Below are 16,254 nucleotides of genomic sequence, written 5' to 3' on the forward strand. Positions count from 1 at the left end.
TTACTAGCGCAGAATGCTGTTGCTTTTATTACAGTCTTTGTTCGGGCCAAACCCCCGCATGGCCATTTCACACTCACTCTCCTGCACCCCCCCCCCCCCCCCCCCCTCCGCTAGCCTTTTCTTTCAACCTTGATGTGAGCAGGCACTACGTCTTAACCTGACTCGCCACCAACCTCCCTCCCTCCCAAAATCCCCAGATGCTGACAAAGTCAAACATATACAACGCTCCCATTTCAGGGCGCTCGTAAAAGAGAGACGGAGTGACAAAGAGACCGGGGGGGCCAGTGTCCTGTGTGTGTGCCCCCCCCCGGTCCCTAACTCATTGTCTCTTGTTTTATACACGGCCCCATCTATTTACCCCACCGTCTCTGTGCTTTCTTTTTATTTGCTTGCCTTCCCACTGTTGACTTTGTCCCACCTCTCCCTCACTGTCGTCGTGTCATCTATCTGCCATCAACATGGCGCATGTCTATGGGCTTTCTTTTCCGGCCACCTGTTTGTTCCCTTCCATGCTCTGCTCTGGTGACATGATGTGAGGTCACAAGCTGGTTATGTACGTGTCCTACATATAATAATAATAATAATAATGAAAATATAGTAAAGCAAGCATTGTGCTGGCAGTCTGCCATTTCTTTACTGTCTCTCTGGGTGTCTGGACCCAATGCCATCAGTCATCGGCCTGGCCCCAGCTGGGGGGCTAATTGGATATATTAGCATGACGCGCCAGGAAGACGTATTTGTGTTCCAGATTTATCATGGGTAGCCCTCCTACTAGATCATTCCGGTCCGCCGAAACAAGGGATACAAGCTCTAGGGACTATAGCCTCTGTCCTCTCGGGAAAAAGCACACAGAGCGAGATCCTGTCACCGCTGGTCTCGGGAGAAATGGCTGTTTGAGTCGCAAAGCCTGTGGGAGCAACGCTACTGCTGCTACTGCATGCAGACTTCTGTGTGCAACGGCCTCACAGCTTTTCAGACATACCCAGACAACGTATATGCACACGATGTCAACCATTAACGAGTGACAATTTCAATTCATGAATTAGCCTCTCCGCCGGTTATGTTTGTCATTATCTGCTGATGACTTGCCATTAAAGCCGAAGGTGAGCAATTGTTTTTATATCCGCTTGTTAAAGAGCCCGCAGTAAAAGGAGGACAATGGTTTCTGACAGCGTTCACAATCCCTTTTAAAATGTCCATTACGCCCCATGCAAGAGGGGAAGCAGTAGATTTATCTCCCTATGTCGGTCGTTCAGACATATTGTTTTATGGGCTGGTGGTTTTTTTGCCCCTCGCTCTGTTTAAAATTTAACAGGCCTTGTTGAGTGGCTGCTCTGTTTTGATGTAGCGTGCCACCGGGCTGCTGAATTAAACATCGCGGCCGATGCGGCCCAGCTGAGTTGTCAAAAACTGTTCCCCTGGTTCTCACTCTCTTTCTCTCTCTCTCTCCCCGCCGCCACGCCAGGCTACCCGCCGCGCAGAGACACGCCCTTATACAGTATATGCACAAATTCAAGGGTATCACCAAAAGACACACTTTTTTATGCACACGTCACACACACACACACACACACACGCGCACGCACACGCACACACACACACACACACACACACACACACACACACACACACACACACACACACACACACACACACACACACACAGTACTGTACGCATTACGTATTGGCATCAAAATGTATTTAAAGCAGGGGTCTTCAACGTTTTCAGGCCAGGGACCCCCAAACTGATGGGGAGATGGAGCAGGGACCCCCTACCTCAGGGATATTCAACTAGAATAGGCAGGGGGCCACAATTGTAAAATGACTTGAAGTCAGGGGCCACAAAACCGTGACAACAAAATAAATGGACAACAAAATAAAATAATGGACACATTATGTCCATTATGGTAACTTATTAGGGCCTGCTTCATACTGCATTCATGCATTTTGCTGTTTGATAGGAACATTTCTGTGTCAGTCCTTAAAATAGGAAGTAGATATGTCAGTGTGTTCTTTGCACGGGTCCCTGGCATAGAAGTGTCTCGTATTAATGACATTTTTTTTCCATTAGTTTTGAGCACCCAGGTGATAAGAGCACAAGCTCATATGATGTGTTTGAAGTGGATGAAGAAGATGGAGAAGATGGAAGATGGACAAAATCCACACAAAACTAATCAACATAAAGGAGCCCAACAGGGGATTTTAGTGCAGTTCATCCATCAAGAGTGGATGTTGTTAATTACAACATAAATTATTCTCCTTATGCACCCACTAGCGTGTATGTGTTAGTTTTGTGTGGACTTTTTCCATCTTCCATCTTCTCCATCTCATCCACTTCAAACACATCATATGAGCTTGTGCTCTTATTACCCAGGTGCTCAAAAATAATGAAAAAAACTGTTCATCCTGTACAACAACCCATCTAGAAAAAATTATTTGCATTTAATTTGACATTGGAACATGGAATATGTTCCAGGGACCACAAGAAAGCTCCGCTGGGGCCGGATTTGGCCCGCGGGCCACCAGAATAACATTGCCCTACCGCGTAGGGTGGGGGGGCTACAACATATATTGTATAAAAATGTTGTTTCATATAAACATACCATGTTATTGTTCATTCAATACTAATTTATTCAAATAATAGACAGATTAATATTCATGCTTTTATTTTAAACATACATGTACATTACAAGGTACAGTGAGTAGGGTGTCCGTACCACTGCATTTATAAACATACCTTATTAACTGAGAACCAATGTCAATACTATCAAGAATCTGTCAAATGCACAATAATCATGTATAGAAGCTATTCAAATGGACAGAATCATGATTTATTTTAAACATAAATATTTGAAGACAAATGGACATTTTTGAAAACTAACTTCTTTTGTAGTTATATATTTTTTTATCTAATCTAGCAACAATTTCGCGGACCCCCTGCAGTACCTCCACGGACCCCCTAGGGGTCGCGGACCCCCTGTTGAAGACCTCTGATTTAAAGTACCAAAAGTAAAAGTACTAAAATATTTGAAAATAGCCGATCTACAAGCTCACTTGTAGATCGGCTATTTTCAAATAGCCTAGGTATAAAATAGGGCTAAAGTGGTTAATGTATCTTTTATAATATCATAATTTATATCTGAAAAGTAACCAGTAACTAAAGTTTTCAAATAATTGTAAGTGGAGTAAAAGTACAATATTTGCCTCTGAGATGTAGTGGAGTAGAAGTAAAAGTATTGGAAATTGGAAATACTCAAGTAAAGTACAAATACCTCAAAATTGTACAGTACACACACACACACACACACACACACACGCACACGCACGCACGCGCACGCACACACACACACACACACACACACACACACACACACACACACACACACACACACACACACACACACACACACACACACACACACACACACACACACACACACACAGTACTGTACGCATTACGTATTGGCATCAAAATGTATTTAAAGCGGGGGTCTTCAACGTTTTCAGGCCAGGGACCCCCAAACTGATGGGGAGATGGAGCAGGGACCCCCTACCTCAGGGATATTCAACTAGAATAGGCAGGGGGGCACAATTGTAAAATGACTTGAAGTCAGGGGCCACAAAACCGTGACAACAAAATAAATGGACAACAAAATAAAATAATGGACACATTATGTCCATTATGGTAACTTATTAGGGCCTGCTTCATACTGCATTCATGCATTTTGCTGTTTGATAGGAACATTTCTGTGTCAGTCCTTAAAATAGGAAGTAGATATGTCAGTGTGTTCTTTGCACGGGTCCCTGGCATAGAAGTGTCTCGTATTAATGACATTTTTTTTCCATTAGTTTTGAGCACCCAGGTGATAAGAGCACAAGCTCATATGATGTGTTTGAAGTGGATGAAGAAGATGGAGAAGATGGAAGATGGACAAAATCCACACAAAATTAATCAACATAAAGGAGCCCAACAGGGGATTTTAGTGCAGTTCATCCATCAAGAGTGGATGTTGTTAATTACACCAAATAAATTATTCTCCTTATGCACCCACTAGCGTGTATGTGTTAGTTTTGTGTGGACTTTTTCCATCTTCCATCTTCTCCATCTTCATCCACTTCAAACACATCATATGAGCTTGTGCTCTTATTACCCAGGTGCTCAAAAATAATGAAAAAAACTGTTCATCCTGTACAACAACCCATCTAGAAAAAAATATTTGCATTTAATTTGACATTGGAACATGGAATATGTTCCAGGGACCACAAGAAAGCTCCGCTGGGGCCGGATTTGGCCCGCGGGCCACCAGAATAACATTGCCCTACCGCGTAGGGTGGGGGGGCTACAACATATATTGTATAAAATGTTGTTTCATATAAACATACCATGTTATTGTTCATTCAATACTAATTTATTCAAATAATAGACAGATTAATATTCATGCTTTTATTTTAAACATACATGTACATTACAAGGTACAGTGAGTAGGGTGTCCGTACCACTGCCATTTATAAACATACCTTATTAACTGAGAACCAATGTCAATACTATCAAGAATCTGTCAAATGCACAATAATCATGTATAGAAGCTATTCAAAATGGACAGAATCATGATTTATTTTAAACATAAATATTTGAAGACAAATGGACATTTTTGAAAACTAACTTTTTTTGTAGTTATATATTTTTTTTATCTAATCTAGCAACAATTTCGCGGACCCCCTGCAGTACCTCCACGGACCCCCTAGGGGTCGCGGACCCCCTGTTGAAGACCTCTGATTTAAAGTACCAAAAGTAAAAGTACTAAAATATTTGAAAATAGCCGATCTACAAGCTCACTTGTAGATCGGCTATTTTCAAATAGCCTAGGTATAAAATAGGGCTAAAGTGGTTAATGTATCTTTTATAATATCATATATCTGAAAAGTAACCAGTAACTAAAGTTTTCAAATAATTGTAAGTGGAGTAAAAGTACAATATTTGCCTCTGAGATGTAGTGGAGTAGAAGTAAAAGTATTGGAAATTGGAAATACTCAAGTAAAGTACAAATACCTCAAAATTGTACAGTACACACACACACACACACACACACACACACACACACACACACACACACACACACACACACACACACACACACACACACACACACACACACACACACACACACACACACACACACACACACACACACACACACATTTTGCATGCTCACACACTGCAGATCCCCTCCCCAAATTCCCCTGGATCAGCAGACTCAGCCACCTGTCCCAGTCGACAGCTCTGTGCAGCGTCTGTTACAGAATGGAGCTAAAGCTGCTCTCTTTCCATCATCCAGCTCACTGCAACGCAGCCTCTCTCTCTCCACACACCTCCACTGTCTCTCTAATGGATTTTTTTTTGCAGCAAACCCCTTTTTAACCCATTCAATCCGGGAACGCATCTGTGTCATTTTTTAAAATTTCTTTGGCTATTCAAAAATAGCAGATATACAAGCTCATAGCGCGGCACTCGGTGCCGCGCTACGAGAGGTGGATCTGCTTTTTATTTTTTTTATCGTCAACATTTGTGCACATATTTGAATATATATATAGTTTAAAGGGATTTTTTTTACTCAAATCTTTGCTTCTGGGGGTCCCTGTTACAAAATATTTTGAGATGGGGGGTCCGCGGGCAAAAACATAATTTTGGGGGTCCTTGACATGAAAAAGTTTGAGAACCACTGATATAGAAACACACGTTTTTAAAAAAAAAAAGGATTTAGAAGACATTTATAGAATCCCCCAGAAGCACAAACTTTCACGATTTTTTCAAAAATAGCAGATCTACAAGCTCATAGCGTGGCACTCGGTGCCGAGCTATGAGCTTGTAGATCTGCTATTTTTGGAATAGCCAAAGAAATAATAAAAAATGACACAGATGCGTTCCCGGTCTAAATGGGTTAAATTCTTCCTATTTTGACGGCGTGTCAGAATAGGAAGGCACAAAGTGCATCGAGCTGGTGTTTTTTCCCGTGCTGCAGAAAGGTCAGAGTTGTAGCTAAAATGCCTGGGTTTGACCCAGCCTAATCCAGAATGCCACGGCCGGTCTTCAGCCTCCCTATACGTCGTCACGTCTCATTTTGCGTTCCTTTCACTGCCGTTTTCTGGATGGGCGGTCATGACTTACAAGGCAATCAGACAGCATGGCATCCCCTTAACCCTCAGGACATGATCCAACCCTTCACCTGTTCCCCCCCCCCCCCACACACACACTTAGATCAGCTAACACTGTGGGCAGTGGTGGAAAACATGTTTTACTTAAGTAAAAGTACCAATACTGCAATGTGGAAATACTCTGTTACAAGTAAAAGACCGGAATTCAAAATGTACTTGAGTAAAAGTACATAAGTATTGGTACCAACATGTACTTAAAGTACCAAAGATAAAGGTACTCATGCAGAAGGTCCCATTTCACAAGTTTTCAAATAAAATATATAAAATGTATACAAATCCTTTGAAAATAGCAGATCTACAAGCTCACAACGCGTCGCAAAGTGACGCGTTGTGAGCTTGTAGATCGACTATTTTCAAATAGTTTAAACAGGGCTGAAATGGTTATGTAATAATAATCAAAATCTACAAAGTAACTAGCAACCAAGTTTTCAAATAATTGTTGTGGAGTAAAAGTGAAAAATTTGCCTCTGAGATGTAGTGGAGTAGAAGTAAAAGTATTGCAAATTGGAAATACTCCAGTAAAGTAAAAGTACCTCAAAATTGTACTTACGTACAGTACTTGAGTACATGTACCCTAACACTCCTCATTCCTTTTAACACTTATTGCTGCCTTTTGGATAGTTGCTAGTTACACTATTCAAATGCATGTAACGGTTAATTGTTCCGAAATTCCAAGTATGTACTCCGACGATAACTTTGCAAGTCGCTCTGGATGAGAATGTCTGCTAAATGGCCTAAATTGTAAATCGTACTGTATGTGAGCGTGCCCTCTATTTCTCCATAAAGCACCATCCATCCGGTACGGCAATCAAACTGTCTGCTCAGCGTTTTCTTTCAAGCCAGTACATTTTCCCGGTCTTAAGAGCTTAGCGCATGGCTGGGTCCGACCGTAGACTCCTCTTTTTCGCAGGGCAGCATTTCTGGGCTACTTTAATTAATGCAAACGGGGCTAAATCCAGGACTAAACGGACCTTTTGTCTATCGCCTGTCCCGCCAGACGGCCTCCTGGCACTATTTACCTGCTGCTAATTAGCCCTCAAATTAGCCCCCTCCACTTCCCCCTTCTCCTATAGAATAGTTTCCCCCTCCATGAATTCCTCTCATGATAATTGTGCCACTTAGCATGGCTTCTATGATAGCGATTGTGGTCAATAGTGAGTGGCGTGGAAATGTTGTTTGTTTTGCTTGCACGTGAACCCAATGTGGTGAGCGAATGAGAATCCAGCCGTGCCAACGCTTAGAGACATTGTGTCACCATGACACATGCAACATGGCTGACCTTGAGCCAAAAATGACAGCCCGCTCCTCCTTCTGTCTTTCTGAATGGGCTGTAAGGTTCACTGGACTGTGAATTTGCGAACGGTTATGATTATTGTTTCGTCTGCACCGGCAATCACTCCGGAGTGCAAGCCAATTGCCGCAATTGCACCGACGCTTAATTAAAATTGCACATGAAGAGGGGTTAGCTGTGACCATTTCATGCTTGCATAGCCACATTTTTAGCAGGATGCTCTCTCACCACCACCAGAGCTACTGCTATGGAGGTCACTGGAGAAACAAACGCCTATACCTCTCTTTCTCGTTCTCTCTTTCCCTTTCCCCCTCTCTCTCTCTCTCTCTCTCTCTCTCTCTCTCTCTCTCTCCCTCTCTCTTTCTCTGTCTATTTCACTCCTCTCCTTTCTCTCTCTCTCTCTCTCTCTCTCTCTCTCTCTCTCTCTCTCTCTCTCTCTCTCTCTCTGTCTATTTCACTCCTCTCCTTTCTCTCTCTCTCTCTCTTTGTTCTGAGTGTCACCTCTGGTGTGCTGACTAAGCAATAATGTTTCTATTATATCTAAGCAGATCTCAGGCTCCCCACTAACACTAAGAGCTGGCATGGAGCGCTGGGTCAACACTAAATGTTTCCTCTACACCCCCCAGGCTAAAACACTACAGGGCTTTTCAAATAAACCACACAGAGACAGAACCGTACCAGGACAGAAAAGAAAAGGAAAGGTCTCTGTCCATTTCACCCCCCTCAGCTGGATCAGAAAGAAGGACAGAGGAAAGGGAAGATGAAAGGATAGAAGTACGAAGGACACGAGAGAGGCAGATGATAGCAGGTGGGAGAGGTTACGCACAGCGGTGAGAGAGACGGAGGAAGGAATGACGGAAAAAAGAGGACGAAGCGAGACACTGAAGGGGAGAAGAGATGGAGAAAACAAAGTCATTGGGAGAAAAGGAGATGTTTGTGCAGACTGTCTTTATCTCTTGTACCTGAGGCATGCGTATCAGGCTCATGCGTGCTAAGCACCATCATTAATAGCGTCAGATTTAATAGCCCTCATTAAGCCTAGCTGTGTTTTACTGGCGGCGGGCTTAAGTATGAATGTGTGCCGTATGTGTGCCGCGTAATCGCAACGTATGGTTCTGCCCGTTCCGGCGCCCATGAGCAAGCGAGAGACATGGCGTAAAATTGCTGTGGTTGGGGGTCATGTCCCCTCCACTTTTTTTGAAAGTCTGATTTTGTAAACCACCTTTTAAGTGTTAATACTGATATACAAGATAATAGGATATACAAGCTATTGGATGTCATAACAGTTGAATGGGGTGCACTTCACAAGCCGTGACTGAAAAAAAGCAGTTGAGCCGAACTGGTACGAGACAACAAGCTTCTTTATCGTGTCGCTCACAACATGAAAAGGCAGGTCTAGCTCAGTTGTTTTCACACTTGCAAACTCTCAGGCTTTCTCATAGTTTGTGACTGACTACACACTATGTTTGAAAGTTTGAAATGCTTGATTCATACCGTTGTGTTGTGTCAAGGCTTGAGATGTTCTTACTTTTGAATAAAGGTACAGGAACATACTTGTATTTTCCATGTTAAATGAGTTAAATATCCTAGTTTCCTTCACACAACAGGCAGATATGGGACTCCAAAAAGACCCAAAGGCGTATGTTCCTCCTGAGGAGGCTGAAGGGCTTTAATGTCAGACATTTTAACAGTAGTATACCCGGTCACTCATGGAATCAGTCCTCACATTCAACATTGCATCCTGGTCAGTGGTGTAAAGTAACTAAGTACATTTACTCAAGTACTGTACTTAAGTACAATTTTGAGGTACTTTTACTTTACTGGAGTATTTCCAATTTTCAGTACTTTTACTTCTACTCCACTACATCTCAGAGGCAAATATTGCACTTTTACTCCACTACAATTATTTGAAAACTTTAGTATTTACTTTACAATTTTATACATAGGCTATTTGAAAATAGCCGATCTACAAGCTCGCGATTTTCAAACATTTTAGTACTTTTACTTTTGGTACTTTAAGTACATTTGGATACCAATACTTTTGTACTTTTACTCAAATAATTTTTGAATTCCGGACTTTTACTTGTAACAGAGTACGTCTAAATTGCAGTATTGATACTTTCACTTAAGTAAAAGATTTGAATACTTTTCCCACCACTGATCCTGGTACAACTTCATCACGGGGGAAAAGCAAGAAATCATTCACGAGAATCATCAAACGAGCATTGAGAATCACCAACACCGATGCGAGTGTGGACCAGCTAGCCAACACCAACTGGGGAATCGCTGACCTCCACACCATCCTATCTATAGCATCAGGGTCTTGAGCTCTGCAGTGTTGTTGTTGTTTTTGCACCATGCTCTCAGCACCACACAGAGCCAACTCTCTTATACCTCTACAACTATATGCGTAAAAAGAAAGAGATTTTATTATCAAGGACCCTTCTCAGCCCCTTCAACGCTCCTTTCAGTTACGCCCATTAGGCTGCTGTTTCAGGACCTCTGGACAAAAAGAAAACACACAAAAAGCTCTTTCATTCTCACTGCAATAACCATTTTAATCATCATATATACGTGTATGTATGTACGTGTATGTATGTACGTGTGTGTGTGTGTGTGTGTGTGTGTGCGTGTGCGTGTGCGTGCGTGTGCGTGCGTATGCGTGCGTGCACCCTTTTTTAAATGCAGCTCTGCACACCTAATCCTACTTATAGAATAGTTTTTTAGGTGTCTTCACAAGTGTGTTATTAGCTCTGAGGCTAAGAACATTTTCTATCATGTTATTAATGCACAATGATTTTTTTTTAATCTGGAATCTTCCATGAACATGATATTCTCATGATTGTTTGAGCTGTGTAATATTCAAGAACGGGGGGTGGAATACAGTAGGGGTTTAAGATTCAAGACTCAATAACGTATTACCATTTCAGTGAGACATTGGATTGGAATTTGTTTCATTTTGTGCTCAGGGGTAGATAAAACAATACAATACAAATACAGTATAAACACGATATAAAACTACCCCAAACAAAATAAATACAACACAAAGAAACTGGCACATTAAAAAGAAAACTGGACGAGGGAAAATACTGGTGTGAGCAGATAATGCATAATGCAATAATCTCCTAATAATCATTTCAACACATTAGTCAGTTGGGTGGTTTGCAGCAAAACACTGTACACAAAGCAGAAACAAGACTGTAGTCTGATTTCATTTTGTGTGAGTGTAAGCTTATTTGGATACTGTATGGTGCAAGTCTCCATGTGGTGTCATGCTGGTGCACTGTAAGGCAGGGGTCTTCAACAGGGGGTCTGGGACCCCTAGGGGGTCCTCAGAGTTACTACAGGGGGGCCGCCAAAACTTTGTGTGATATGATATTTTTTAACCACTTGAATCCTAGCATCCCTTTTCTGAGGAGGACTTTAGCCAAAAACAGCAGATCTACAAGCTCACAACGCCTCGTGCTGCGAGGCGTTGTGAGCTTGTAGATCGGCTGTTTTTGGCAAAGAGGTTTGGTGTAGAGGGAAAAAGAGCAGACAAAGTAAAAAATAAAAATAAAGTTCATCTGCGACACAATTTTATACAATATAGAGGGGGTCCCTGCTTCATCTTTCTCTCAGCTGTAGGCATGAAAAACGTTGAAGACCCCTGCTGTAAGGAGTTTACTGGTAAAGTAATCTCTTACCCCCCACCCCTCTCTTCCTCTCTATCTACCTCTGTCTGTCTGTCTGTCTGTCTGTCTGTCTGTCTGTCTGTCTGTCTGTCTGTCTGTCTGTCTGTCTGTCTCTCTCTCTCTCTCTCTCTCTCTCTCTCTCTCTCTCTCTCTCTCTCTCTCTCTCTCTCTCTCTCTCTCTCTCTCTCCCTCCCTCCCTGCAGGTTGTGTCTGGAGGCGAGGGACCCGTACTGCGGCTGGGACTTGAAGCAGCGCCGCTGCACCACCTTGGAGGACAGCTCCAACATGAGCCAGTGGAGCCAGAACATCACCGTCTGTCCGGTAAGAGCCATGCAGCATGGACACCCGGTTTCCTCTCCCCAACTGTGACCCCGTCGGCGACAGGAATGTCTGACGCACTAGTGTGCCTCTCCTCCTCCTCCGCTCCTGTGGGGATCCTTGAAGCCTGAGGCCCTGCAGTGTTTGCTGTTTGTCTTGTGTCAAAACTGTTGGCACGGCCGATGATTAATGACCCTGTTGTGTAAAGTAATAGAACAGCAGTAGAACAACACTGTGGCTATATCTGTGCCCCTTGGAAACCTCACATTTTTCTTGTTATGAGAAAATAACTTCCGCGCACTTCATTACTTGCGATTAAAACACTTTTTTTTCTATTAGCGATAACATTGCTTTGATGCAGGCGGGGCCTTGGTCGGGTTATCTTTCCCCTCGTTGAAAAAAATGTCCCATCTCGGAATAGAAATGTTGTGCTTTGCAATGCGTGCAAGGGGATTGGTGCGGTAATGCTCAAAGGCGTTTTTCTATAACTTGACTTTCATGGCCATCGTGCCACTCTTGCTCTGTCCGCAATCAAGCAATTATGTGTTTTTGGGGGGTTTTACAGCTCCGGAACCAGACGACCCACGGTTTCTTCGGACCGTGGGCGCCGTGGCAGCCATGCAACAACGACGACGGGGCGGACGGGGTCAGCTCCTGCCTGTGTCGCTCCAGAGCCTGCGACAGCCCCGCCCCGCGGTGCGGGGGCAGGAACTGCGAAGGCCCCACCATCGAAGTGTCCAACTGCTCCAGGTACTGTCCCGCACGATGATACAATGAATTCGGACCTACTGTATTAAGAAGTCACAGAACTTGTGATATAGGGATTGAGATTTTTTTTTAAAGGTTGGTGAGCAAGGTAATGCCGATGCCCACTAAAACTGTACATGACAAGACTATATTTTTCATGTAACTATGTTGAAATTGAATTGAATTGTATTGTATGTTCACGATGGCATGATAAGGTGGGTTTAATGTAGGTTTATCCACTGCCATATCGTTGTCATTGCCATCTACATTTAATAAGAACTTCAAAAGTCAAAGCTGGTCAGTGCTGCTCTTCTAAGCCACAGTAGTTCATCTATTACAGAATATTACCTCTGAGATAATGTTCAGCATGTTGGTCATGACATGGTTGCAAATTACCCTGAGTGGGAATCAAATGGGTTTCTAACATTATTCTTTAAACACTGCCATTGCAGCCGCGATGCCCTCATTCACTTTGACACATCCACCTTGGGGCACAATTTCTGCGTTGACAAGATGAGAGGAGGATCAAGAATGAGTGAAATTTTATTAGACATCCCAGTCCTCCTCGCAAGGAGTCTCGCTACCTGTGTCTTCGGGGGGAGATTGGCCAATCAGAGGTTTTGAGCCACAGAGCTATAGTACAAAGAGCTTAGGCACCTGGGATCGCTCTGCCAGATTTAATCCCATGCAGCGAAATGGAATTGTGACTTTGTAGGAAGCGACAATTAAATCATGAGGAGAGCCATACCCAGCTACAAAGCACTTAAGCAAATTGAAGGAATGTGTTCAAATTGAGTGTCTTGCATATGTCTGCTCTTCTGTGTCACAGAAGCACGAATTAGACAGATCCTACAGTTAATAAAGATTCAATTTATTAATAAATATGGCATTGTTGGAAAGAATAACACACTGCAAAAACCATTTCCTCGTGTTTTGCACTATTTTACGTTTGTGGCATAAATGCTTTCTTTTTAACTGCCTTTTGCTCTAGGAATGGAGGCTGGACACCGTGGTCGTCATGGGGACAGTGCAGCACCACGTGCGGTACAGGGTTCGAGCTCCGTCAGCGTTCCTGTAACAACCCCTCGCCACGGCATGGGGGCCGCGTGTGTGTGGGACCGAGTCGAGATGAGAGGTGACAGAACGGAACAAACCCAAACTTTTGTTCTACTTTGATATCGGAGCATTCTTGACACAAACACTTTTGATACTCACTTTGATTGCTGTCAGTGTTGGTGCGATCTACAAGCTATTGTGAGAGCTTATGACTAAATAACTTCAGGGTTTCCGCCTTACAGCGACGATATGATCACTAGATGAACGTGTCCATATTATATGTACAGTGTATAAGGTTTTCACTCAATGCTGGAGTAAAGTACACATATTTGAAATATACATTGTTTATATGATGTTTTCTCTGGCTGCCAAGTACAGCATCATACGCCTTGTTGTCTTATCTAGGTCAGTAACTTATGCCATTCTCCATAAACCAGGTTCTGCAATGAGGGCGTGTCCTGTCCCCAGCCTATCTTCTGGTCCCCCTGGGGTTCATGGACCAAATGCAGCACGGAGTGTGCTGGAGGCGTCCATTCCAGGGTTCGAACCTGTGAGAATGGCAACAGCTGTCCAGGCTGTGCACTGGTATGAAATGTGCACACGCACGCATGCACGCACACGCACGCGCACACACACACACACACACACACACACACACACACACACACACACACACACACACACACACACACACACACACACACACACACACACACACACACACACATACACACACACACACACACACACACACACACACACACACACACACACACACACACACACACACACACACACACACACACACACACACACACACACACACTAGCTAGCTACTCCCATGAAAGAAGTAGTTCCTGCAGTATGCTGTGAAAAGTGTACTCCACATGCCAACCTCCGAAATGACAGGCAGATGCCAAAAGCCCCACACACAACAGGTGACGGACCCTTATAGAGGCCAAAGGGGGAGGTAAACTCACCTCTCTCATAGAAAGATGATGGCATACCTTGTGCTGTTTGCATTTCTGTCTTAATAAACACCACAAGACCTAACCTACTGTAACAATATGTTACGCAGGACCTAAAGCTTTCCCTTTTCCGGTTCAAGCAAGGCCGATGGACGCATTCCTGTTTTATTCCTGCTAAAAAGCCTTACTCACTTTGGCTATTAAAAAATAGCATATATACAAGCTCATAGCGCGGCACCGAGTGCCGCGCTATGAGCTTGTAGATCTGCTATTTTTGAAAAATTGTGAAAATGTGTGCAAATCTTTGAATATATATTCTTTTAAAGCGGACATTTTTAACTCAAATCTTTGCTTCAGGGGGGTCCCTGGAACAAAATATTTTGTGATGGGGGTCCTCGGCCAAATACATATCATTTCGAGGGTCCTTGCCCTGAAAAAGTTCTAGCACCACTGATTCCTGATTCTCTAGTTATAAAAAAGAGCTATTGGTGTCATGGCAACACAAATGAGAATTAAATCTAACTGTAATGTAAAAAAAAACCTATATTTTCATTATTTGGGGTTGTCAATTGACGTGTGTGTAGACTGAATTGCAGTCTGCTATGTCAGAAACTGTTTTAATCTGATAGGCTTACATTTGTCAGGGTAGATAATCAAGCCATGCCCCGGACCCCACAACAGAGCTTTGGTCACCCCTCATGAGTTTCCAGGTCTGGAGAGGAGAGCTAGTCAACATCCTGTCATCCTCTCTTAAAAGCAGTCGCAAAATTAAAGGTGATCACATTGATGATTAAGTCAGGGTTCTTAATGGGTACTGCAATCAGTACCCCTTATCATGGTATTTGGAGGTCTATGACATCACATATGCACGCACGCACGCGCACGCACGCACGCGCACACGCACACACATGCGCATGCGCATGCAGGCACGCACAAACACAGATATTTCTTGCAATTATAAATGGATGACAACATTTTTCATTCGTGTCTTCTAAGACCACAGAGAATCTCAGCAAAGTGAGACTATGTCACTGTAGTTTTAGAACATTTCAGCGTGTTGGAGCTGAACACAGAAGGCTATGTTCAGTTTGGGAGCCCAAATCCCATATTTGGCCTATCCAGGTTGGAATTAGATTGGTTTCATCAAGTCTGAACAGTACAAAAAAAACACAGAAAATAATAATACATGGAAACAGATTTTTGCAATGATATTCCTAGGTTGTTTGAAATTCGATTAAACTCGGATTGATGTGTTTCAGTCTGGACACTCGGTCACTGAAGCCTGTCACTGAATGACTGTGTCATTTGCTGAAAATAGCCGATCTACAAGCTCACAATGCATTGCATTCGTGACGCATTGTCAACTTGATCTGCTATTTTCAACGAGCGACACGTCATATATGACAGAGCATAAATGAAGCCTTACTCACGCTTACAGCGTTTCGTTACGTTGTTATCACAGCAGCCAATGCAGATAGGTCAACGATGTCTGAATACACAAATCCGACCACTTGCAAAGAACAGTTTAGACAGTCAGTCCTAAAGATTGTATTTGAGAAACAAATCTGATTTGCCTCTAGTCTCAACAAAGCCTAAGAAACAACGGAAAGGTCCCTGTATAGAAGTTAGAGCAGGTGTTGACAGGGGAGATAAGAAGAGTCTCATCTCTCAGTTTATCTCCAATCTATCTTCTGACACCAAATGGCTCATAGTTTGTTTTTTCATCCCATCTAATTTCCATCTGCTAAATTCCAGATAATATCAGATTTATTAACATTTTTTGTGTGCAAAACAAAAATGGTTTCGTGGATTTGTGATTGTTTAACCACATGAATCCTAGTGCCCCCATTCTAGCCATGTCATAATAGGCAAACACTCGAAAATAGGCACATTTTTGGTTTAAATGGCAGATCTACAAGCTCACTACGTGTTGTGAGCTTGTAAATCTGATTTGGTGTAGAGGGGAAAAAGGGAGGGGACCAAGTAT

The 16,254-nt window shown here is 43.0% G+C and overlaps 1 protein-coding gene across 2 annotated transcripts in view; it reads left to right on the top strand.

Moving 5' to 3' along the window:
- sema5ba (sema domain, seven thrombospondin repeats (type 1 and type 1-like), transmembrane domain (TM) and short cytoplasmic domain, (semaphorin) 5Ba) overlaps positions 1 to 16,254 on the top strand; it is a 227,406-nt gene that overhangs the window by 179,425 nt on the left and 31,727 nt on the right. For both annotated transcript variants that reach the window (XM_080456598.1, XM_080456599.1), the window contains exons 13-16: positions 11,382 to 11,499; positions 12,062 to 12,246; positions 13,235 to 13,378; positions 13,737 to 13,884. In XM_080456598.1, coding sequence (XP_080312724.1) covers positions 11,382 to 11,499; positions 12,062 to 12,246; positions 13,235 to 13,378; positions 13,737 to 13,884 — 595 coding nt within the window. The remainder of the gene's footprint in view (positions 1 to 11,381; positions 11,500 to 12,061; positions 12,247 to 13,234; positions 13,379 to 13,736; positions 13,885 to 16,254) is intronic.

The sequence above is a fragment of the Gymnoscopelus braueri genome, assembly GCF_963280865.1.
Source record: "Gymnoscopelus braueri genome assembly, chromosome: 18".
Taxonomy (NCBI): Eukaryota; Metazoa; Chordata; class Actinopteri; order Myctophiformes; family Myctophidae; genus Gymnoscopelus; species Gymnoscopelus braueri.